Source organism: Vulpes lagopus, chromosome 5 (genome assembly GCF_018345385.1).
Source record: "Vulpes lagopus strain Blue_001 chromosome 5, ASM1834538v1, whole genome shotgun sequence".
Lineage (NCBI taxonomy): Eukaryota > Metazoa > Chordata > Mammalia > Carnivora > Canidae > Vulpes > Vulpes lagopus.
Window position 1 is genome coordinate 48896374 of NC_054828.1, and position 26198 is coordinate 48922571.

A 26198-nucleotide genomic window follows, 5' to 3' on the forward strand; every position below is an offset into this window, starting at 1 on the left:
CACTTTGAACTAATTTAAGCAGCTACATCTGAGCTCCGCCACAAGTCCTCAGGCTCATCCACCCTCCTCCTCCTCCTCCCCCTCCCCCCCAGAGCACTCCTGTCTGAGGAGACCCAGGACCTCTTTGCTGAGTGACTGTTGCCCTTTCCCTTCGGGAACTCGTCCGAATATCCAACCGAATCCCCCCAGCTGACCCCCTGCCATGGACAGCACACCCACAACCCTCTCTCCAAGGCGCTCATGTGGATGATCCCCGTGGGAAGGGAAAACAAGCAGGCCCAACCACACTCTCTCACCACTGGGTTTAACCCCCAAGCCTCAGGATCCTCCTCTGTAGCAACATGCTGCTTCCTGCAGAGGTTGTTGAGGGATACTCCTTGGAGCTGCTAATGCTGCCCCGTGAGTCACAGGAGCAAGCACCTCAGCTCGGGGCAGGATGCCAGAGCCACAAACACCATCCCAGAGGCAGGAAAAACCGAACTTGTACCCCTAGAGAAAATGTGAGAAAACAGGATTTCCTAGTCCTCTCCACCCAAACCTACACCCACACACTCTCTCATCCTCCAACACCCTCCTTATAGTTCACTCTTCGTGGTGGTCAAGAATAATACACTGAAATGATAAAAACAGCAACACGAGCCACGTGCTCCCTTCCTCCTTCCATCAAAGAGTCTCGTTTTGCTCGGAGGGACCCAGTGTTCTGTCTCCTCCTGTCTGTGCACCCAGCTGTTTCCAAGACGCAAGGAGCTTTCAGAGAGGCCGTGACGGGCCTCCAGCGTTGTGGAAATGAAGCTCATCGTTAAGCTCTGAACCGCACCTGGAAAGGTCCTGACTTTTTAAATCTCTGGAGAGGACTTGCAGAGGGGGGATGGAAGGTTAGGGCAGGTAGCAACACACACTTCAGACTCTGTTATTTCACTTTTTTTTTTTTTTTTTTGGCTAGGCGAATCAGCCCTCCTTGCTGCAGGTAAGAGACAGGCCAGAAATAGTTAACATCAAACTCCCCTTTGTTGGGAGCAAACCTGTTCCGCCAGAATGGCCTGATAAAGGGAGCCACCACTTCCTTAGAGATAAGATCCACCTTCCTGAGCGCTCAGACCCACAAGTGAGAGGCAGGGCTCTCCAGCCAAGCCCTGGGCAGCTCACGCGGGTTTCTGGTCCAAGTCACTGGACACTACTTGGGGCAGTGGAAAGTTTAGCCTCTTTCCCAAATGAGACACTCAGCTCCTTTATCCACAGCTCAAAGTCCCACGATGGAAAGTCTCTGACCTCACAGCCACTGTGAGCTAACAATGAGAAAACTCACAAATCACAAGTTCGTAGCAGAAACTTGAGATGGCTGCACATCTGTGTGCGTGTGTGTGGAGGGGTATGATTAATACCTACGCCTGAATTCAAGGAAAACCCATCAAATGATCATCTTAGGGCCATTTAAATGATCCTCCTCAAGTAAAGATGTCGTGGGAGGGGGCTCAAATCCACTGCTACATGGCCACAGATGCCAAGGAACTGCTGGTAAATCAAAGAGGTGGATACATAGCAAAGTTCCTCTCAGCTCAAGGTTGGGGGTGGGGGTGCTGAATCTTGGTGTACAGGGACTGTCACCCGCATTCATGTGCTTTTTTTTTTTGCAAATCTAGATTTTAGTGTCTCTCTCCCTCTGCCTGTGTCTTTGCCTCTCTTGGCTTGCTTAAATCAAAATATCAGCTTGTATTTATTCTCTCTGGCTGGTGGACCCACCTGCCTTTGCACAGTGTCTGAAGACACCGTATCCCCACTCATGCTTCACCTCGGGGGCACGGGTCACCCCAGAACTCCATTTCGAGGATACTTCTCCCTTTGGCTCTTGGGGGCGTCTTAAAATACTACTAATCTAAGAGCGTGCAATGCTCTAGTAGTCCTTTTCCTTTCTGGAACAAACAATAAAAAAAATATGGAAAGCCGGGCAAGGAAGCCAGAGGACTAAAGGGACAGAAGGGGAAAAAAAGTCATCAAAATGTTGATGACCTGACCCGTGTATGGAGGGTAACTCCCCAAATGCCACCAACCCAGGCCGTGCCCCCTTTCTTCCTCTTTCCTGTGTCTCTGCCGGGAGTCCCCTCTAGAACCCTGCACGGTCACAAATCCTTGGCACAGCCTAGGAGACTGTCCGCATTCAATGAACCAGATAGATGAGGAGTCCTAGATCCCCCACGTCCACTCGCTTGGCTTACACAGGATTGAGCAGTCCGCTTTCAGCGCCAGGGATAGTTGGATAGTTGCTCACAAAACCCGTCGTGGGGGCCCCTCTCCTTTCTTGCCGGCGCCTTCTGAGCTGCTTATCCGAGCGAGCGGCATGATCCTTCCCTTTTGTTCAGCCCTCAGGCCCCCTCACCAAGACGAAACTGCTTTCTAGATGCCAGTCACACTCCGTAGTAGGCACCTCGGATGTGCCAGACACCACAGCAGACACCGTCACGGGCTGTGTCTCACGGAATCCTCACAAGCCTCGTTTCATTAATACCGTTTAAGAGATGAAGGTGCCCAAGTTTGGGAAGATAAAAAATGCAATATGAGGGGCAGTCAGAATCTGAACCCCCCCCCCCCCCCACCTCTGAGGGGCAGACTGAGGCCAAGGCGCTTCCCTGAACCGGTCACAGAGCTCCAAGCAAACTGACCAGAACCAGAGCCCCCCTCCAATGCTTGTGTACAGGATGCAAGGCCCGGGGCCCAGGAACTGGTCAGATTTTTAAAAATATTCTTTTGGCCCACAAACGTTGCCCTAATATTGGCTTTCATCACCCTTATCTTTTTCAGCTCCACCCTCCAAAATACACAGTGGCTACCTCAAAATTCAGGGATGGCCATGACAGAGCACCTCTTTGGGGACCCATTAACTTATGTACATACATCATTTCAACTGATATTTAAAGCAGCCCAGGGGCACCTGGGTGGCTCAGCCGGTGAAGCACCTGCCTTCGGCTGGGTCATGATCCCAGGGTCCCAGATGGAACTCCCCACCCCCAGGGGAGTCAGAAGCAGGGAGCCTGCTTCTCTTTCTCCGCCTCCCCATCCTGCTCTGCTCTCTGCTCTATTTCTTTCTCTAATTAAAAAGAAAAATCTTAAAAAAAAAAAAAAAAGAAAACCACCCAGAAAATCTTTAAAAAAATAAATAAATAGCCTCACTTCTAGTAATGGGAATGTTGTTTCCTGATGAAGACTAATAATTTTAAATACAGGGGGGAGGCGGAATTTTAACTCCTATGCTGATGCCCGAAAATCTACAAGTAGCCTACACTTGGAGGTCCCTCCTCCCTGCCCACACTGGGGCCCTCAGTGTGCTCCTGGCATCTGATGGTCCCTTCTCTGGCAGAGGCTCTTTCACATCACTGCTTGCACTCCCCATCCCAGTTTTGGGTTTTGTAAAGATTTTATTTATTTATTCATGAGAGAGGCAAAGACACAGGCAGAGGGAGAGAAGCAGGCTCCCTGCGCGGGGCTCAATGTGGGACTCGATCCCAGGACCCCGGTGAGCAGAAGGCAGACAGATGCTCAACCACCGAGCCACCCAGGTGCCTCCCCACTCAATCTCAGTGTTTAACCTAACTAAAAATGGTTCCCAAATCAAATCAAAAGAGGACCTAGTTTTTTTTCTCCTAAGGATGGGGCTTTTATAGTTAAGGCAGGTGGAAAGATGTCACGCAGAGTCCCCGGTGAAACCAGAAGGAGCCTGCTGCACTTCCATACCTTTCCTTCGAGGAATGGTGGTCGTTAGCATGGGGTGCCCAGCTGGTGTCTGGACGGGGTCCCGTCCACCGAGGAGGGCCTGCACCTTCCCTGGGGGGAACCTACCAACTGAGGCTCCTGACCTACCGCAGCTGCTAACTTAAGGGGCTGCACCAGCGGCGGCAGCTGCTGCAGGACATACCCATTTCCAAACCGATTGCTTTCCCCGTATCAAGCGCTACGCTGAGCACGTGACCCACAGGATCTCATCTTCTGCGATTCTTTTGAGGAGTTACTCTCTGTAGAGGCCCAGGTGAGACTCCTTCCACCGCTGAGAACAAGAGTGCAGGAGCCCGGGCGGCCCGGCCAGCCTCCCCCAGCAGGCCGGTGATGGCCCCTGCGATGGGGAGGGCGATTCGGGCAGCTGCAAAAGTGCTAACATGGCATCATTTCATAGTCACTTAAATTATATGCTTTTAAACAGCACTCCCCCATGATGACACGACAAACGGCACGTTTACCTGTATGCCGTGACTGGCCACACACGTACAGGTTACGTGAAGTAACTGGCGTGAAGGGACTTGTAAAACTCGGCTACAACAGGGGACAGAAGTTAGAGATGGAATGTTGGCCCCAACAGCTCACTTCCTTGCCTTAATTGGCGTCTATCTTGGTGTTAATTGACTTTGAGTTAAGAACCATTCATACAAGTCGAGGAAAACTGACCTTTGGAGCGCTGGTGACTTGTTGGGTAAATATGTCTTTATGGACTTCATAAAATGCAGATTGTGTAAACACATACTCAGGAACTATTAAAAGCACTGGGTGGCTGGAGTGAGGCTCAAAGGTGGCCTTTAAGACTCCTGAGTACTCAGTAGCTGGACAATTAGGAAAACGAACATCAAGGATGTATAATTACAATCTAGGAAGTAAATCTCCTGGCTCGTAGTCAGAGGAATCACCTAGGAGAGCTTTTGAAAGATGCAGATTCCCTGGGCCACACCCCAGAGAGGCTGATCCAGGACGTCTGGGTGGGTTGCAGACACGCATATTTTTAACAAGCCTTCCGGACTACTGACTGAGTAGGTGGCCCAGGACTAGCTTTGAGAAACACCAATTTCGATGCTGTTAGCAGCTCGCTCCCCTTCTTGCCTGTCCTCCTGCACCCCAGCCAAAGAATGCCATCCAGGGAATCAAGACTAGAGTACTTCATCTGCAAACGGAGAGTTTTTTTGGGAAAGGAGGGAATGCCCATCCCCCATCAGTGCCCAGCACACCAAGAGCCACAGGATACCTAAGTGCTCAGCTGGCACTAGGAGGGCCTCCTTTTCGCCCTGTCCCGGGCAGAGAGTTGTACCCCTCTAAAGCCCACAGCAACTGAAGGCGACCAGTATGTCCATTCAAAGAAAATTCAAGGGTGCAGGCTCAGCACGAGCAGCATGCATTTTCGATGCCAACAGCCAGGCGTCTTTATCCTGACCCGTGGCCCTCAGCCCACCCCAGACTGCACAAAGAGAGGCAAGTATCACAACATCTAAGAGTCTGTTGCATCTGGAAAAGCGCCTCCAATTCCGGGCCCCGGTTTTCTACGAGAGATAGTTGAACCTGAACACTGATAAGGAGACGGGGATGCCGCGGGGCCAGCAGAGGGGAGCCAAGCCTTCATGTAGCAGCAGGACGGCCAGAACAAGAGGGCTGGGTGTTGCTGCCGCGGAGGACAGTGGTTCCATAGAAGAGCCTGCCGACAATCAGAGCTGCGTGCCCAAGTCACCGGGCACGTGGGCTCCTTATCACCGAAGTGTCCCAGTAGAAACCGAAGGGCCATCCAGCCTCGTAGAACAGGGCATACTTCTCAGCTCCCTGAGCTCCCATGTTCCCATCCTGAGAGGGGGAGGCGGGGGGGGGGGGGGGGTGTGCTTTCATATGGACAACCTTGCCCTCGACCATGAATAGCCCTATCCCCAAACGCTTATCACAGCAGCTCATTATAACATTTGTTTTTTTTCTGGTGGACACAGAGATTACCAAATTAAGTATCGAATGTGGTGATGTGGTGACTTAAGTATTCCCAAGGCCAGTAAGTGTCAAATCTATAAACAGTTTATGAATGAGTATAAATTTTCAACAATCAAGAATGAGTACTTGTGGGTAAGAGCCGGTGTGTAGTTTATTGAAAAACTCATGAAATCTATATAAAAAGTCGCCGATATTCCCGCTTGAGGGGTACACCACCTCGGCAACGCCAACAATCCAACTGATGCCAATGTGCTACTAGTAAAACTACTTAAAGAAACATCAAGTTTCAAAAACACCAAAAAAGGGGCCTGACATTTTTAAAGAGCAAGTTGTTTTCTCACAGCCAGGCACTACAGCACACATTCGTTCTCACAAGCTTGATTTCAGCGGCCAGTTGCAATCTGCTCGTCTCCAAATAGGGGAAAGGAAGAGGGGTGGCCTTACTTGTGTGGATTTTACACGTGTGTGTGTGTGTGTGTTAGTGCACGTTTCTGCATCATCACCCCACATGGTTGTCACAACATCCGAGTCCACATTCTTGTTCTACCTGAGAGCCACGGAGGAGGCTCTCTGGATGTGCAGTGCTTGCCCAGGGCCACGTGGGTTGGTCACTACTGCACGAGTTGACCCTCAACCCTGATCTCCCTGGCAGGGAGGGGCTCATCGCCTCACCACCCCAAAATCAATCAAGACCAGTGCTGGTGGTAGCGCTCCCACAAAGCTGTTTGGACCTTGAGCGTTTTCTCGGAGGTCCCAACCCCTTGTCAAGAGACGCACACACGGAGTGAGCCGCGGGAACCTTTAGGAGCTGCAGGGCTAAGTGCCACCAGAGGCATCTCAAGTGCATCTGCCTCGACTGACCGTCTCTGTGCAGGGAGCTTTTCTGGAGGGGAGGAGCAGAAGGGGGGTGTAGGAGATTTAGGGGCTGAAAGGAAACTAGAAATCTACACATGAGGATTCTCAATGGGAGGTTCAGAGTCTGAGGGCGCACAGGCCCAGACATTTGTGCTCAAACTGCCATTTTTCTGGAGTTCTTATTAAGTCATTACATGACTTCAGTCCCATTTTTTTGGCTTGATTTTTTTTTTTTTAATTGTGGCAAAACAGACAAAACATACAATTTACCATTTTAACTGTTTTTAAGTGTATGGCTCAGTGGCATTAAGTACATTTACGCTGTTGCACAAGACCGTGTCCCATTTTCTCCTACTTCTGGGTGACAAGCTACAATCTTAAAACCTGGCATCAGTTTTTGTTAGAGACATCTGTTTTAAGTCAGTGTATTTTCATTTCTAGGTAAAAGCATATGATTTTATAACTGTTTTCCTTTAAATTCGAGCAAATACCAGTCTTGCCTTAACAAAGGTTTGTCAAAAATCAAATGCAAGAACTATTCTTGTTTCCTGCAAGAGAACTGGTTCCACTCCAGTAAAGAAAACAAAACAAAACCTATATTTACTACTTTAACCATTAAAATAGAAATGTGTATCCTACAGGCATCTGTGTTACATCACCAAGTTAATAGTGCTTTCAAAGTTTTAGCAAAACCTTTTTTAAAAATAATAATTTTAAAAAACAGTCATAATTTTGGACAGTTTTAGGTGATTTCTTCATATGCTTTAGTTTTTTTTTTTTTAATTAAATAAGACATCTCTTGGATCAATAACTGAATTTATTTTTTGTCTCTTATACTCTCACTTCACATTGTAATGTCAATTTGGTATCTTCCTCCCTTAGCAATTATTTGTTATCCAACTCAAATGAGATGGAACCAAGAGGGAAGGGCAGGAAAAGGAGGAGGGACACTTATCAGAACATTTCCCTTCATAGATATGTGGAGGTGCACTGCCTTCTGAACACCCTCTGAAAGGGCAGGCTCCTCAGGATAAATTAATGGTGGTGACAGACTGGGGAGGTGTAGGGAGGAGGGGGTGTCTTTTTTTTTTTTTTTTTTTTTTTGAGATCTGACATCTAACATCATGTTATTTCAGGTGACCCTAGCTGTGACATGATTCGATATTTGTATATACTGCGAAACGATCACCACAACGAATCTCGTTAACATCTGTCACCCAGGAGTTTTAAAAAGAGCCCATTTTCCCTAGTTGGTGCCATCTTGGTTGGTTATAACCTCTAGGTTTGGCCGGGCATTCTCTAGTTCTCCTCTTCCAAATCCTGATCAGTCTAAGGCACTTCAGAATCTCCCAGAGTTACTTTAATAACGAACGACACACAGAGCGGAGGTGAAGTTCTAATTCAATTCATGTAGGGATGAGAAAGGTTAAGACTGGGAAGCAGGAAGGGTACTGTGTCCTAAACAGCATCCCAAACCACAACCCCAGATAGGCTCCACCTTGGGGCCTCTTATTAATGCTGATACATCGTCCTAGTTAGGACCGTTGTGGGGAGGGGTCTGTTTCAGGTTGCATGCCAGGGGTGCTGGGTGCACCACACCTGTCTCTTTCTCCTGGCCAATGCTGTGCTCAGCTCCTTGTGGAGTAAGAGGAATGTGGAAGGGGGAGCCATCATTTACACCTGAATGATCCGCATCACTTTGAGGATCCAGAAACCCTGGAACTAGGAGCCTGAAACTCCACAGTGGGATCTTCGGGCTCACAAGGGACCCTTTTCCTTTATGAGTGAGAAGAATGCCCAGCTGATGGGGATGCACAAGAAGAAAAAAAGGTCCCTTTTTTTTATCCACCGTCCCGGGTGGATAGAAGCCCAAGAGAAAGAAAGTGTTAAAAATACCAGTTTCCTACCCTACCCTGAGGAGAGTCAATCTCCTCAGCCCAGGGGGAGTCCTGACTGAAGAGCACCATTTCACAGCAGGATTAGGAAATGGCTCAAATCCCACTATGGCCTCCCAGACTCCCTGCTGGACCTCAGGCTTTTGGGGATAGGGTCTTGCTTTGGAGATTATTTTCATTCTTCCTCAAGCCCTTGGCTACAACCCTCGCTGTGTCTGATCCAGAGGATAATCCCAACTTTATCTGGGTTCAACCTATGGGGCAGTGACCTTAGAACAACCTCAAGTAAAGAGCACTACCATAAAAAATGCTCTTACATGACCAGGTGGTCAACTCTTCCCTTCCCTCTTTAGTGGCAACAGCACCTGCTGGCTTAGAAGCGTGCAGTGTTCTCACACGGATGTGCCAAAACCGCCACCCTTCCCATCCTGGCATCCACCTACCCTCACCCCACGAGACCTGCACATCAAATATGACTTCCTGCTGTCTATGACCACACTGCCTTGGCAGTTAGCATCAAAAGCAAACACATGGGGAGAACAGAGGCCACTGGAGCTGGGGAGGAAGAACGGGCAGAGGTAATGTTTCAAAACTTTTTTGCCGGTGCCCAGGTGCAAAAACCTTGGAACATCACATATATTTCAACTTTTCACCTAAGGGCTCATCTCCTGTCTCCCAGAATGGCAAGCTGAAAGAGACCCTCCTCTGCTCCACTCCCAACCCTTTTGTCCCTGAAACACAACACACGGAAGTCATACCTCAGGACCCCTACCTGCCGTCTGCAGGTGAGCCACACAGGGACAGCACTGGGCAAGCTCACCTGTTGCAACCTACTGCACGAGAGCCGACCACAGTTAGCAATCTGTTCAATGTTGACGGTTCACCGTCTACGTGGACCACGTTAACCCAAAGTGACTGTTTCCCACCATCTCTATCCTGCCACCCAAGGGTTCCACACCTCAAGGACAGGAATTGTAATGAATGTTTAACATATTGCCCAAAACAGGACTGGGACCAAGGCCAGATGACATGTCCTCACTGACCTATCCCAAACCACTGACTAGCTGTGTGACCCCAGGATACTCATTTGACCTCCCTAAAGTGCAATTTATGTATAAAAGAAAGGAGCTGAGATGGCAGGTTCCCAAGATCCTCTCCAGTTCTATACTTTTATGGTCTAATTGCAACTATTTCACTCTACTGAGGAAGGGCAATGCATCCTGCACTGCACATGGGCAATTTCAACAAATGTGAGTGCTGTGTTTCCACCAAAGTAACAATACTAAAAACAAACATAAACAACATTCACTTGGGTTATTCCCAAGTTGCAAGTTTGATCTACAAAGTTAGTTAATTTTGTTCTGAATTCCATGGCGCACTTGATCTTCCAATAAGCATAACAACACCCTCTTAGAAACAAAGCTTTTTACAGCAATGCCTACTGCATTTAAGTAAGGCCAGAGAGAAGAGTCCTGCCCCTGTATGACAGAGAAACAATTATTAGCGGCCTCCTTGACTCCAGCCTAGCCTGCACCCTCTGACTAGTTCAACTTTGCATTTGCCCACATATCACATCAGCACCTCTTTGCTTCAAAACCTTGAACAGTGCAGTTCCTTGTTGGTGAGTATCCCCGCCTGTCACGTGAGAGACTGGGGTTTGATTCCCCAACGGGGAGGCACAAAAGCGATTTTGGGGATCCCTGGGTGGCTCATTGGTTTAGTGCCTGCCTTCGGCCCAGGGCGTAATCCTAGAGTCCCGGGATCGAGTCCTACATCGGGCTCCCTGCATAGAGCCTGCTTCTCCCTCTGCCTGTGTCTCTGCCCCTCTCTCTGTCTCTCATGAATAAATAAATAAAATCTTAAATAAAATAAATAATAAATAAATAAAATAAATAAATAAAATAAAATAAAATAAAATAAAAACCTTGAACAGCTCTGTCTTACCTAAGAACAAATGTCCAAATACTTGCTTTGTGAGCCTGGCACTCAACAGCCTCCCAAAGCTAGCCTCAGCCAACTCAATCACCTCTTTCTCTGAGCTCCCCCGGCATAAGCCTAGAGGAGTTTCCTGCCTGTGGAAGAAATCCTTCGAAAAAGAGACACTTCCTCCCTATGTGGCCTGTCCTGTGCCTCCCCATTAGGGCCACCATCCTTATCTGAGTCCTCTAAAATTCAAGACCCAACCTACTGAAAGTGAAGGCTTCCCTGACTGGAGCAGCAAAAGGTGTTTTAATTTCTGCTTTGTATTTTTATGTTTTAAAAAAAGAGTATCATGCCAACAAACACATGAAAAGATGCTCAACATCACTAATCAGCAGGCAAGTTAAAACCACAAGAAGTTATCACCTTACACCTGTCAGAATGGCTAGCATCAGAAAGACAAGAAACTGGGGTGCCTGGGTGGCTTAGCCGGTTAAGTGTCTGCTTTTGGCTCAGGTCATGGTCCCAGGGTCCTGGGATCAAGCCCTGCATCTGGTTCCCCGCTCAGTGGGAAGCCTGCTTCTCCCTCTGCTGTTCTCCCAACTTGTGCTCTCTGGAGCTGTCAGATAATTAAATAATAATAAAAAAAAGACAAGAAATAACAAATATTGGTAAGGATGTGGGAAAAAAAGGAAGACTCCTACATTGTTGGTGGGAATGGAAATTGATACAATCATTGTAGAAAACAATATAGAGGCTCCTCACAAAAAGTAAAAACAGAAATGCCATAGAATCTAATAATTCTACTCCTGGGCATTTACCCAAAGAAAACAAAGCTCTAATTCAAAAAAATGTATACAGTCCTATATTCATTGTAGTATTATTTTCAATAGATATGGAAGCCACTCAAGTGTTCATCAAGAGATGAATGGGTGGGGTGCAGGGGTGGCTCAGTCAGTCGGGCATCTGCCTTCCACTTGGATCATAATCCAGGAGTCCCAAGATCAAGCCGAGTCGGGCTCCCTGCTCACAGTGGGGAGTCTGTTTCCCCCTCTGCCCCTCACCCCATTCGTGCTCTCCCGTTCACTCTCAAATAAATAAACAAAATCTTTTTCAAAAAGACAGATGAATGGATAAAGATGATGTAGTACACACACACATACACACGCACACACATATACACACCATGGAATATATTAGTCATAAAAAGGAAGGAGATTTTGCCATTTGCAACGAAATGGACAGAGCGAGAGGGTATTATGCTAAGTGAAATAAGTCAAATAGCAAATGATTTCACTTATAAGTAGAATCTAAAAAAACAACAAAGTAAGCAAAGCAGAAACAGACCCATAACACAGAGAACAAAATGGTGGTTGTCGGAGGGGTGGCGTGGGAGAAATGGGGAGGTGGGGAAGGGGCGTGGGGGGCACACGCTCCCAGCTGCAGAACGAGTGAGTCACAGAGATGAGAGGTACAGCACAGGGAAGACAGACAATGGCGCCGTAATGGCACTGAGCGGTGACAGATGGTAGCTACACGTGTGGTGCGCGCAGCACGAGGCACAGGCCGTTGAGCCACTGTGTCGTGTACCTGAAACTAACGAGACCTTGAGCGTCAGTTGTGCTGCGATTAAAACAAAAACAGACTATTATGCTTATAAATAAACAGGAATACATTTCCTTTGACATTAACTCTCCCTGCAATATTTGGAACTAGAAGAGTCCTTCGGTAGTGTTTTAGGTTATTCAACCCCTTTATCTGAGAGATGAGAAAGCAGAGTCCGGAGAAACCCGACAGCCTGGGTTGCGTAGGAGGCCCGTGGCAAGGAAGGACCGGGAACCTGGGTTTCCCGACCCCAGAGCCGTCCACGCTGCCGCTATCCCCAGCACAGGGACTGGACAGCTGCCCGCGGCGGCCCGCAGGCGACAACTGGAGACAGGGAAGACTCACGCCCCCAGCGCTCCCTCCCTTACTCAGAAGACCCAACACCTGCCGAGTCTCTAAGGGACGTGTCCTCATCATTTTCAACTTCTCCTTAACCTTCTCCAACTAAACTTGGCCCCTACTTTTCTCAGACCTTCCAACCCATCCGCCCTGGGAGTAGGGCCGCACCCTCGTCTGCACGCCTCCCCCAAGATGACCACACTCACTAAGTTCTCACATCCAGAACGAGGGCCGCAGGGATTCCCAAGTTTCTAAGTAAAAAAGACTCATACGGAGAAAACTCGGGGACCGGCTCCCCTCCCCAGGGATTACAGCTGTGTTTGTTAATAACCGTGAATTGAGAAAAATACACAAATATCCACCACGAATTGTGTAGTATTTTAATGAGGTCACGACTGTTATTTTAGAAATGTGGCCACAGGGACGCCTGGGTGGCTCAGCAGTTGAGCACCTGCCTTCAGCTCAGGATGTGATCTCGGGTCCTGGCATCGAGTCCCGCATCGGGCTCCCTACAAGGAGCCTGCCTCTCCCTCTGTCTAGGTCTCTGCCTCTATGTGTGTGTGTCTCTCAAGAATAAATAATTTTTTTTAAATGTGGCTACATACATTGAAATAGAGTAATAGATACAAAAAGGTGACATTATGTGTTCAGTACAGACACTTGGGGAGTGCTTATAGGATCTCAGCCACTGGTTTAACTGCTGGGTGGTGACATCAGATCAAGACTTTCAGATGGAAAAAGAAAGAAAAAAAAAAAAAAGACTTTCAGATGAGGTATCTAAATGCTAGGGCAAGGGGAGGTTAGTCTCCCATCACCTTCCCATCAAAGAAAAATATGACCGGCTAATGTAAGACACAACCAGAGGGTCATTAGCTCATTTTGGATTTCCCACTGCATCTGCCTCCATGTTGTAGTTTTACTATCATAAGCAGTGGGGTATTTTTTAGTACCCACTGTTTTGGGGGAACAAAGGGTCTCTTACTTCAGGCCCCTGATCTATGCTTGGCTTTCCAAGCAATGCTGCCTTCCAGGGGAAAGCCCCATCCCAATTCACATTCCAGTCTTTTCCCCATCTCTCACCAGGAATCATCTCTGAAGAGTAAGCACTGACAAGTGATGGATAATTTGCATTTTAACCCTATTCAAATTTGGGTAAATGGTTTAATATGCATGCTAATATTCCATCATTATTCCAATTAAGGAAACTATTATGTTAAAGTGTTTAATCAGGAGAATTAAGGAGAACTCCAGACACCTAAAATTAACCTCTAATAGTCTTGACATTCATTTCATTTAGGTGCAATTTGCCAAGCTATAAGCAACTCCCCGCTTAAAACTTCTGCTTAGGCACGTGGGTATTTCTGATAAGACCTAAAAGCAATTCATTTCCTAACTAGATTGCTGTCTGAAAGAATAAACTGAAAGGGCTGCAATTTAAATACAATCAAATCCCCAAGCAGTCGCATTCCAGAAGACTTAAACACCATCATCTGCGTCCCCAGGAACAACAATGCTATTCGCATCAGAAACAACACAACCACTTCCTCTTTCTCTGACCTTCTCTGTTTAATTACTTCCTGTGATTTCTTCTAGGGCTGAGCACGCCTGCTTCCCAGGGCTGCAGGCTTTCCATACAAGACGGATTTGTCTGGAAGGTGCAGAATGCCAGCTGACCATAGACATTCCATACAAAGTGCCGGGACTTCGTATTTCTTTTTACAGGACGGATTTCTTGGGCCTCCTGGCATTCACCAAGAACTTTTTTTTTTTAAGCCGTAAGAAAAAATTCTCCCAGCACATTCCCATCTAAAGTCAAAGCTGGAAACCCTGCCAGGGATGGAGAAGTGGCTGCCTGGTAATATCCCTCCATGCATAAGCACCACCTTCCCATCCAGTGAGCTTCTTCAACAGATTCCAAATGCCAAGTATGTAAAGCCGACTTTGAAGACACAAACCTGGCAGCTCTGAGCTTACTAGCATCACAACCATAGGCCCTTGCAACTCATAATTTTGACCCATGGATCAGCAGCACCAGCGGCACCTGGAAGTTTAATAAAAATGCAGAATCTGAGGGGTGCCCGGGTGGCAGAGTCAGTCAAGTGTCTGGCTCTTGGTTTCTGCTCAAGTCAGGTCATGATCTCAGGGTCCCTGGGATCGAGCCCCACACTGGGCTCCATGCTCTGCGCAGAGTCTGCTTGAGATTCTTTCTCCCTCTCCTTCTGCCCCTCCTGCTTGTGCTGTCTCCCTCAAATAAATACATAAATCTTGGGGATCCCTGGGTGGCTTGGCAGTTGAGCATCTGCCTTTGGCTCAGGGCATGGCTCCTGTAGTCCTGGGATCGTGTCCCATGTCAGGCTCCCTGCATGAAGCCTGCTCTGTCTCTGCCATTCTCTCTCTCTCTCTGTCTCTCATGAATGAATAAATAAAATCTTAAAAAAAATACATAAATCTTTTTTTTTAAAAATGCAGGAATCTGAGGCCTTACCAAATCACAATCCTCCCTTTGCAAGACTCTCAATGCAGGTTCAAGTTTGATCCTCCTCTCAAAACAGTGAGGCTAGAACACAGGCTCAGGAGAATAGTGTGCGTTGTTATCCATTCTGCTCATTCAGATTTTCAAGGATAAGGTGGCTAGGTCTTTTTCCCAAAGAGGTACCCTGTAAAGTTGCTCTTTATATCAGTACAGGAGAGGCCACCTCCGTGGGCACTGCTTCCCTCCCTCCCAGAGGAAAAGGAACGCGAGAAAGAAATGTCACCTCACAGTTTTGAGGTGTTTTCAGGATTCAAAGTGAGTTCTAACTTCATTTGCTCAATAATAATATAAATCAAGCTGCACACACAATTTTGTTACACAAGAAAACTAATGCTCTATGAAGTTACGACCCATAATATTCTACAGACATGGGATCTAAAGTCGAAGGACCTGGAATTCAAAATAATAAATTCTGCTCTGCGACCTCAGACAAGATACTTAACCTCTGTGAGTCTTTTCCTTGCCTGTCAGGCATGTTCCTTCCACATGTGAGTGTGCAAGTGTACACAATACACACACACCCTAAAAATAACTTGAAGAGCTTGTTAGGCCATTCTGGGATGGGCATGTCGTTCCTTTAATGCTCCAGGTAAAGAGTTCCCCCCACCCCAAATTTGGGAATCCCAAAGCATGCAGATCTAGCTAGGAGGAACTCTGAAGAAGCAATGGAAGGAAAGAAAAAACTCCGAGAGTCATTCATCAAGATGATGCTGTCCTCATACCCCTAATGAATATGAAGTGCCTAGCACCCTAGAAGGTAAAAGCTCCCTAAGGACAGAGACTCCCTCTGAGTCACAGCTCTGGTACTCTCTGGGGGATTAGGTGTGCCGTAAGTGAATGGCACTCAACGGCTAGTCACTCCCTTTCCTCCAGCCTCACCACCCTGGTTATTTATTTTATCCAATATGATAATTAATGAACAGCTTTGCAGTTAGGGTCCAAGTATCTTCTAAAGTCAAGATCTTTAGATTCAAAGTCTACCATGCTCTGAATGGACACCTGTAATCTAGTACCCCCTAATTCTCCCTAGTGTAAGAGACATCTAAGAATGGATGGTAAGGGCCTCAAAGCTGGTTCAAAAACAGAGACTCCAGACCTGAAACCTGTTTATATGCAGATTAATTAAGAGGACACCATTAGGCCTTCAGGGCCAGAAGTAACACTGAGCCAATGTATACTACCCTGGAAGAGCAGGCCTGTTTTCAAACTTTGAGTCTGAGAAAAATCACAGATTTGATTTGGCCTATTAAGTGAAGGAGAACGATTTAATCACTATATTAAGACTATATTCACACTTATGCAGCTTTAAAAGATCTGTAAAAATGAGTAAAATTACTAGGATGCTGATTAAATTAAACCTCTGATCTAACATTCACTTTATTTTTTGGCTGAAAATGTAAAACATAAACACCAACAGGACATGCAAGTGGACAAAACAAGTCATGAGCCAACTCACTCCTAAGGGAACCTTCAGCCAGCCACCCCCTCAACCCAGCCCATCCCAAGACTACGGACTCTTAGAAACAATCTGAATAACGCGTGAAAGGTTTCTCAACCACAAACAAAAATGGCAAGAAAGCCAAAGATGCTACTAAGAGGTAAGTACACCGACAGTAAACAAAGGAGGCAAGCTTCCACAAGACGTGAAATCTCAAAAAGATAGCCAACTAGGATCACTGATCCTAGTGCTGGCCAAAAGCCAGCAGGGCCTTACTGGTATTACAACACCAGAACTAAAGTGCTACTCTAGGTCCTAATAGCACAGCACCAGAAAGCCAAATAAGCAAAATATGACTTCTAGGCTTTAATTGTCCTCCTAGAAACCCCCTGGAGCAGGTCACTTCAGCTCTCACAGGCATTATGTGGGAATCTTATTTCTTGCCTCAAAAGGTTGCTGTGCAGGTAAAATATTGTTAATGGGTATCTTCTACTTTGTAAATTCTAAAAATAAATCACACCTTGCTCTGTGACAGGAGACACTGGAGGTACACTGGAGGTGGGTGAGTCCCACTGAATTCCCAATTTATCAGGCACTGTGCTGAAGTGCTCTACCTTCCCAATTTCATTTCCACTTTTTAACAGCCAATGGATCAGAGAGCAGCGTGAGCTTCATTTACATCAACCAGGGCTCCAGGCTTCAGACATTTGCCAGGGGCCCTGACTAAAGCACGGTGTGACCACAAAATCCAAGTTTCTTCCCCTACCATCATGGCAGCCTGCCCCTACTAGAAGTTTTGAAAAGGCAGTAACCGCAAAGTCTTTTTGGGATGTAGGTACAGTAAGAATAATAGTTTATATTTTGATATAAGGTAAAATCATTTTTCAATTAACGAATATTTGCTTTCACCAATCAATAGACGTTTGCAGAAAGCCTACTAAGAGCTCAGCACTCTGCAAGGCTATGGGCGAAAGGCTTAAGAAGCTATTATTCTCACCCCTAGAAGGGCATATAGGGCCAATCTTCTTTGTGCATTCCCAGGGTGGGATGCACATACAAAATAAGAAGAGCTCATCTGAAAAATCAATACTGGAAGCCAGAGCCAAAGCAACGCAAGGAGAAAAAGAAATAAGAAGAATAAGTAATGAAAACGAAAAGACAAAAATGTCATTACCAGATGAACTAGGAAAGACAATTAAAAACTTAACCTGATAATTAAGTTTAAGCACTTAGGAATGGACCAGAGGGAATATATATAAGAACAAGAACCACCAGATTTGAAAAATCATTATATCAGTACACAGAGGAGCCGAAGCCATACATTTCAGAAGCTGCCCTCGTTCTAATCCCTTCAATCGCCAGCTCTAAATGCTAGGATGAAGTCAGAATCCATTTCTTCACCTCTGCGCTCTACGTGAATGCAGAACCAGGAATTTGGTCTTTAAATAAATAACAAACTACACTTTGAGGAGGGCATAAAAAACATAAGCACAATTTGCTATCTTGTGCACAATACGCCACAAGTGAACACCCTGCGGACAAAGTCTACCTGAGAAATTAGTTATAAAACAGTTGTCACTTAATTTAGTGAACTCCTATGCCAGTTACTATCAAGTATTTTACTAAGATCCTGGCCTGACTTCCTTCCCATGACATGGGACACATGTCAAAGCTCCAGTAACAATTCTTCATGCCCACCTAGGGCAAACACAGAGACGGTACTCTCTGCTCCACAGGGCACTCTGTGCACCAGTGCAAAAATATCCCTTCTACCCCAGTGACTACACGCCCCAGAAAATTACTTAAAGAATCATCAATGTTCTAGCCTTAAATATTGATTAAAAAGAAGCATTTAAGGGATCCCTGGGTGGCGCAGCAGTTTGGCGCCCGCCTTTGGCCCAGGGCGCGATCCTGGAGACCCGGGATCGAATCCCATGTTGGGCTCCTGGTGCATGGATCCTGCTTCTCCCTCTGCCTATGTCTCTGCCTCTCTCTCTCTGTGTGTGACTATCATAAATAAATAAAAAATTTTTTAAAAAAGAAGCATTTAAGACTTTTTGTCAATATGACTGGATCTCAAAACCAACCAACCAACCAACCAACCAACCCAGTCCAGTCCAATTTACTTGAGAAAATAAGCCAAAAAAGAAAAAAAAAAAAAAAAAAACCCACACACCCAAACTTGCTGCTCTGCCTCTATTATCATCCTGTTCAGTTTCTGAGGATTTTGCTGTCAGACTGCGTATTTGTGTTCCGCCCAGTAATAGAGGAACTATGCCAATATTGGTGCTCATCAGCACGGCTGTCTCCGACTTCAAGTGTTGAGACTCCATCAGAACCCTGCAGCTACTGCAAATTGTTAATATTGTGATTTCCGCGGAGATTCTCCTGCAGAAGCAGAAACAGAAGCCTGGGCTTACTGCACTCAAGATCCTCCACTTCCCAACTCCCACAATAGTGACTGGAATCAAAATAGTTTTGACTTGTCAATCCCAGATCACTACCAGATAGTTAGTTCTGCACCCAAGTACAATAGTTCTGCACCCAAGTTCCACAAAATGTGCCAAGGACTTCATAGGAACGCAGTTTCTCAGAGGAGGCTTACCCACACTGTAAGTCAACCAAACGCAATGATTATAATTACCGCAGCCGTTGGTAGGGACAAAGCATTTTTAAATAATTAAATACAAAAATACAAAAATAAATAAATAAATAAATAAATCCATTTCTGTTAAGTTCAACAGACATTTATTAAGCAACCATAATGTGTCCAATGGTATTGAGCCAACAACTAGAAGACTACTAGGCAGTTGAGAGGTAATCCTCTCAACTCAATGAATCCAAAAAGCTCCTATTCTGGTAAGAATCTAGCTAGATATAAGCCCAACTCTAAATGGTGAGAACTGCCAAACAGTGTAGGGAAAAATGCTATCAAGAGTCCTCAGTCTGGGGGCACTGGGTGGCTCAGTGCTTGAGCATCTGGCTTTGGCTTAGGGGGTGATCCTGGAGTCCTGGTGGATCGAGTCCCATATCAGGCTTCCTGCATGGAGCCTGCTTCTCCCTCTGCCTGTGTCTCTGCCTCTCTGTGTGTGTCTCTCATGAATAAATAAATAAAAATCTTAAAAAGAAAAGAGTCCTCAGTTTTGACTTGAAGGGGGAGGTGAAGAAAGTCTAGGAGGATCTCAAAGAAGGAGTGGCCGCAGAACTGATCGGTGGGGAATGACCAGAATTTCACTTGATGGGAAGGAAGAAAAACTTCAGAATAAAGAGCATGGGTAAGTAGACTGTTGAAGCAAAGTAGTTTGGGTATTTGTATTGATTCACTTTTACATATTTTATTTGGTTAAAGCAAGTGGAAAGCAGACAGGATCAGCCATAGCTAGAAAGGAGGGAGCACTGCTAAGTCCTTGTGGAAACAAGCTTAGCAGATGGAGATTAGTCCAAGTCCACCACCTAGAAAGAAAGATGTACAGCCTCACAGTAGGCACTTCACTGTATACGAGGATAAAGTCCTCTCTTACAATTTTGTTAAGGTCTTTCCAAGTTTTTTGTTTCATCTTGCTTTCAAGATCTTCTGATGAATGAACCAAATTCCAGTTCTGCGTAGCCAATTGCATGCTTTTAACAATTTAAGGAGTTCTATATATGTGGAGTAGAAACATCCCTTTTTAAAGGCTAATGCAAAGAAACTGAATCAAAATTTGTTGTACCAAGTCTAATTTCTAAAACTGCTAGAATGAATGTACAGCTAACCTCCAGCAATAACCAACTATGAATTCACACTCCCATTATCTTAAGGTATATCATGGAATTAATTCTCAAGCCCAAATTTATTTAAATTCACTTTAATTCAGTATGTGCCTCATAGCAATTTCAGGGAAGATAAAGAAGTGGAAAAAAATTACAATGACAGACTGTCATCGATTCAGAAGAATTAAGGACAGCATGACTGACAGAAACAGCGAGAGCTCGGAAGTCAGGATGACTAAGGCTGGCCAGCCTGTCCTCTTCCGAGAAGGTACCTCACAGTCCTTCCTGAGCCAGGCTCCTTCATTTACTAATGATACGGCCTTGGACAAGTTACTCAACTTCTCTGGGCCTCAGTGTCCCCAACTATAAAGGGGGGAAATAATACCCTACCTACCCCAGAGGGCTGTTGAGAAGACTGAATGAGTCAAGGGCTATAAAAAAATGGTTGCTCAGGCAAGCAACTTCACTTAAGCCTCCTCCTCAGTCAAATGGGGTAACTCCAGGGCGCCTGGGGAGCTCAGTCAGTTCAGCCTCTGACTCTTGATTTCGACTCACGTCATAATCACAGGGTCGGGATTTCATGCGTGGTGGGATCAAGCCCCGCATCGCATCATCGGGCTCTGTGTTCAGCAGGGAGTCTGCTTGAGATTCTCTCCCTCTGTCCTCCCATCACTCTTGTGTGCACACACACTCTCTAAATAAATAAAATCTTAAAAAATAAAATATAAATGGGGCAACTCCTTCATAGGATTATTTGAAAATGAACAAGCTGAGCTTATAAGAAACGTATCCCAGGGCCCTGCTAAGAGCCAACACCAGACACCTGTTCTATGCTTGGTGCTCAACAGGAGGCTTCACATGCTATCTCATTTAATTTTCACAGCAACTCCATGAAACTGGTAACATTCATTCCCATTTCATTCACTCCGTTAAAACCAAAGTGATAGGTAAGTAACTTGCCTTAGATCAGAAAGTGAGCAAATGGCTGAGCCCTGAGCCTTAATGTACATTAAATGCATTTAACTCAGGATCTTTAATTGGCACCTGGCTGAAAGGACAGTTGTAAAGGACATTTTCAGGCAATTGGGCTGAATGTTAAAGACAACAGAATGATTCTTAATTTTGTGAAGTGTGATGATAGTACTATGGTTTCATGGAAGAGTATTCTCATCTTTTAGAAAAGTATGTTCAAGTATTTAAATATAAAGCATTCTGATGTTTAATTTCTTTGAAATGGTTCTGCAAAAAAAAAAAAAAATTTAAGGGAAGACCTTCCAACATTAGGAAAAACATGACTAAGGAGGAAGCTACAAATCCATTCTCAGCAGGATATGTCTTGCAGAGAGGTTTATGAGAGCAACAGAATAGCTAAATGGTAGCTCCATGTTTTCTGAATTAAGCTCATGTGAGAAGAGTTCCTTCATTTTGTCAACAAATTTCCAAATCGTTCAAGAGCCTAATCAAATGCTCTAAAGATACAGACAAAATGCCTAAGATCAAAATATTTTTTCCACTCTCATTTACAAAAGATCATTTTCAATAGTTTGTGGATGCTTTTTAGTTTTGAATCATTAAAAAAAACTGTAAAATTTTAAGTTTTTACATGCATTGGTAGCTGGAGTGGGATCAGAGGAGACCAGTCAGAGTATTTTCTATATAGAAGCTACATTTCAGGACAGTCGGCAGAAAGAGCAGATAAGCTTTCCTGAGCTAGCATATGTTTATTAGAAAAGTTTTAAATCGACATGGAAAAGAGCATTAAGCTAAAATATTTATTATTTTTTAAAATTCGGCACAATTTTGCCAGTTGCAAGATTCTGACTTCTTGTACTCTGATGCTAAATGTATTTATTACATTTCTGTACCATTTAGCAAAAACCTTAAATATATACGGACTCTCAAAAAAAAAAATCTATTATACCTAAGACATAACTGTAACTCCCAAAGGTCTCCAATTTGAAGTCACCAAATCTCTTTATATAAAACACACCTGGTCTACTTCCAAAAGGTTACCTGCAGGACCCCAAACATAAAGCCATTAGAAGAGAAAATAAAAGATCAAAATGCATACTAGAGGAGGAATAAATAAACCTAGCAAAAACCTAGGCTAACTATGACCGCTGTAATCCAGTAATAATTTTAGCTCTGAGCTTCCAGACAATGGTTGCAAAAAAAAAAAAAAAGGAAAAGGAAAAAAAAAAGAAACCCAACGACAACAAAAAGGCAATCACAGCAAGCTCTGCAATCCAGAGAGAAACCTTCTTCCAGGCACTAATGTTTAAAAGGCATTTTTCAGATGGGTCATTACATAAGAACTTGAACAATACAATGGACAGTGTCCACAAACGGCAGTTAACAGCCCATGCAGCCCGTGTGCTTATGGGCTTACATTTCACGTCTCATGCCAAGGTCATTACATTAAAAGTAATCCCAGGAAGGCCATTTCTGCAGTAGGCTAAGGCGTGCTACAGCTTTCTGATTAACTGAAACCAGAACCTGTCCTCAAAACCCACTGTCTCAACTGGGCTTCTGACAGCAGTGGGGCAGCCAGTTCCAAGCTCAAGTGCTCTGAAAGCATGATATAGAGGCCGTCATTTCTTGCTGATGATCCCACCCTAAATCCTTTTGCTTTGGCTGTCAGATGGGGTAGGATGCAAAGCTGCCATGCTGCAGTGCAAAGGGAGAGGCCGGACCAGTACTCCCAAGGGAATAAAGCCAAGGACCCCAGCGCAGGGCGAGTGGAACCAATCTCCAACACGAATCCCAACGTCCGGAGCAAGGCCACCATCCCTCCCTGCTACTACTGCTATTTGCCTGTGCAGGGACAAAGGAAGACCCAGAGAAACACTGGCCTATTAGTCCAGTCGGAAGGGAACAAGGCCCAGCAACATATTTCTTCCTCCCAAAAGCAACTTTTTCCCCCCCATTTTACAGTTTTAAAAAGCAGCGTAGGAAGGCAAAGGCAAAAAAACGTTAAAAAAAAAAAAAAAAAAAAAAAAGATCAACAGCGGTGGTGGCATCGCAGAGACACGCACTCGAGGCGGGCTGGTCCCCAGCGGCAGGTGTCTCAGCAGACCAGGGGTGACTGCAGTCCAACATCCCCAGGGTGGGGAACAAGGGAAGGCAAGTCCCTTTGCCCAAACACCCACCCTCTCACCCTCTCCCGCCCAGCCTGGCAACAGCAGACGCCAAAGGATAAAGGGCATTTAAAAGAAAAAAAAAAAAAAGTAGATTCTTAATAAGAGTAGAGCACAGCACTCGGTCACCTGCTGCAAGAGAAGCCCTCGGGGTCACCCAGCCCTGAGTCACCTCCCCTCTCGGCACGGTCCAGGCTCGCAGGAGCAGAGGCCCCCGCAGCCCCCGCGCCCCCGCGCCCCCGCGCCGCCCAGGGCTCCGCGCCCCAGCCCGCGCCACCGCTACCTTGGCTAAGGGCAGCTCTGAATGAAAGGAGCCGAGGCAGGCTCCGGATTTATGAATGTGCAGGGGAGGAGGGGAGGGATATCATGTGACAATAAAGGAGAGCGTCTTATTCACAAAAAAAAAAAAAAAAAAAAAGTGGCTGGTGGCGGGCACAGCCGCTGAGCAGCGGGGACGGCCGCCGAGCGCTGACCGCTCGGACCCGCGGCCGACGACCTCAGGCGCCGGGCCCAGGAGCCCGCCTCGGCTCCCCCTGCACCGGAGGCGCCCCGGGCGCGGGTGGGAGGGCGGCAGCTCCGGCTCCGCGACCGCCAGGCTGCAGGAGCCTCACCTTGGCCCGGGGCTGGGCGAGCGAGCCCGCGGGGGGCGGCGGGTCGCCCGGGGCCCCCCCCCCCCGGCCGAGCCCCCGAGCACCGCCCCCTGGGGCCCGCGGGCCGGGCACGCAGCCCGTGCACCCCTGCACCCCTGCACCCCTGCACGCGCGCCCCCGCAGCCCCCGCCTCGGATCCGCCCCCCCGCGGGGCGCCCGTCCCGAGCCCCAGGGCGCGTGCCCACGAGCTCCCCCGCGCCGCGGGACCCCTCCGCCGCTCCCCCGCCGCGCCGCGCCCCGCCCCGCCCCGCCCGGGGATCCCCGGCTCCCGCAGGCCCCCCGCGCGGCCCGCGCCCCGTCCTCCCTCCGCTCCGCCGCGTTGTTTTTTTTTTTTATGAATGAAAATGTGGTATGCAAATGAGAGCGATTCAAGAAAAACGAAATGGCGGAGCCCGGGCCCCCGGTGGGCTGCCTGCGGGACCGGGGATGGGGATGCGGACGGCGGGACGGGGATGGGGAGGGATGGGGAGGGGGGTGGGGGTGGGGGTGGGGGTGGGGGTGGGGGGGCGAGCGGCGGGGCGGGAGCCGCGGAGCCCCCGCGGGAAGACCCACCGGCCCGGGGAGCCGCAGCGGGGGTGCCCGGTCCTTCCGCTCCGGCCGCGGGAGATCTCGGGGGGGGGCGCCCCGAGGTCACCCGCGCGCCCTCGGCCCCGCCGCCCCTCCCCACTCCGCGGGCAGGGGCAGGGGCAGGGGCAGGGGCAGGGGCGGGGGGCAGGCGCCAGCCCACGCCGAGTCCGCCCCGCAGCCGAACTTACTCGTCCGGGTGTGTTTCCTCGGTCATTTTCCTGTTCACCTCGACGCCTGTCCCGCGGCGGGCAGCCCGGCTCCCTTCATCTTCCTGCGCGCTCAGCCCCGGCTTCACATCCCCGGAGACCGCCCGATGGGGCTGGGGAGGGGGCGGCGCGCGGGGGCGCGGGGGCGGGGGGGGCGCGCCGCGGCGCCCGGGGCCGGCCGGAGGGGCTCGGGGGCTCGGCCCGGGCGGAGCGGGAGCGCCGCGGGCGGCGGGCGGCGGGCGGCGGGCGGCGGGGGAGACAGAAAAACAAGCGCGGCGTGCGGCGGGCTGCGGGGGCCGGGGGAGGGCCGGCCGCGGGCGGGGGCTCGGCCGGGGTCGCCCCGGGGCCCGGGCCAATCACGGTTCCGGGGAGCGGCCGGCGGCCGGGGGAGGTGCGCCTGGGAGGCGGTGCAGGGCGCCCCGTCCGAGCCCCATCTCCCGACCCGCCGATTTACTCCATATTGGATCCTCACCGCCGCCAACAGGAGGAGGAAGTAGGGCGGAAGCGATGACGTCTTCCCAGCGGCCAGAGGTGGTGGAGTGCAAAAAAGCTTCCTACTTGCGACCGAAAAAAAAAAAAAAAAAAAGGGAGAAGAGAGAGGAAAAAAAAAAAAAGAAACTTTGGCCCGCCTACTGAGCATGCCCGCTCCCTTGCCCCCGCCCCCCGGCCTGCGCTCCCGGAGGGGCCGCGGAGCGGAGCTGTGTGTGCGGCGGCTGCCCGGCTCCGATCCGATCCCTGCTGGACGGCGCTCCGGGTTTTGAGAAGCCCGGGAGGAGGGAGGAGGCGGGAGGGAGCCGAGGGCTCGCGCACATCTGGCTCCAGTTTGGTTCCCTCCCTCCATCCGAACCCCTGGATTAACGGTGGTGGGGGCGGGGGCGGCGGCGCGGAGTTCAGGGGAGGCCGCAGGGGTGCTCGGGCTTGGAGGACCAGCTCCCCCGCGCTGCGGCGGGGGGGGGGTGGGGGGCACAGGTGTTTTTGCCAAGGTTCCGAATGGCAGAGGCTTTTCAGTTTCTCATGAATCTTGTGATTTTTTTTTTTGTCTTGCTAGAGGAGTGGACGTTTACGAGGAATCGATATTTGTACTTTAAAGAAAAAAAACGGTAACTCCATCACAGCTCAGAAATGCAAACGCATTTCAGTAGAAATGATGGGCTTCCTCGGGTTAAAGGGGGGGGGGGCCAAATACATTTTAAAAATTACTTAGTAAACCTCTCTCGAGTTGGAGGATGGCCCTTCGAAGGCCCCAGGTACTGGGCCATAGGTTACCAGTCCGGTGGGCTTTGGCACACTGAGCGGATACCCGCTCTCCCTACCTTTTGCCTTTAAATGATGTGTCTTGTCTTGGCTCAGGTCCATGAGCTGGGTGGGCCCATGTTCTCCAAAGCAGCACTGTCTGGGCAATGGACAGGGCATGCAACCTGTGCAGTTAGTTGCACAGGGATCTTTACTTGGTCTGACATTCTGCTGTTGCAGTTTTGAAATTCTTTGCGGTGTTGGAACAAGGGGCTCCACGTTTTTACTTTGCAGTGGGTCCCACAGATGACATAGTTGTTTAGTGCTTCTTCCTGGGGGTCTTGCTAGA

The 26198-nt window shown here is 48.1% G+C and overlaps 1 protein-coding gene across 1 annotated transcript in view; it reads right to left on the reverse strand.

Moving 5' to 3' along the window:
- Positions 1-24886, reverse strand: part of SPRED2 (sprouty related EVH1 domain containing 2) — a 113490-nt gene extending 88604 nt beyond the window's left edge. Inside the window, exon 1 of the mRNA XM_041754974.1 lies at positions 24599-24886. Within this exon, the coding sequence (XP_041610908.1) occupies positions 24599-24624 (26 nt within the window). The 5' untranslated portion in view covers positions 24625-24886. The remainder of the gene's footprint in view (positions 1-24598) is intronic.
- Between the last annotated feature and the right edge of the window lie 1312 nt (positions 24887-26198).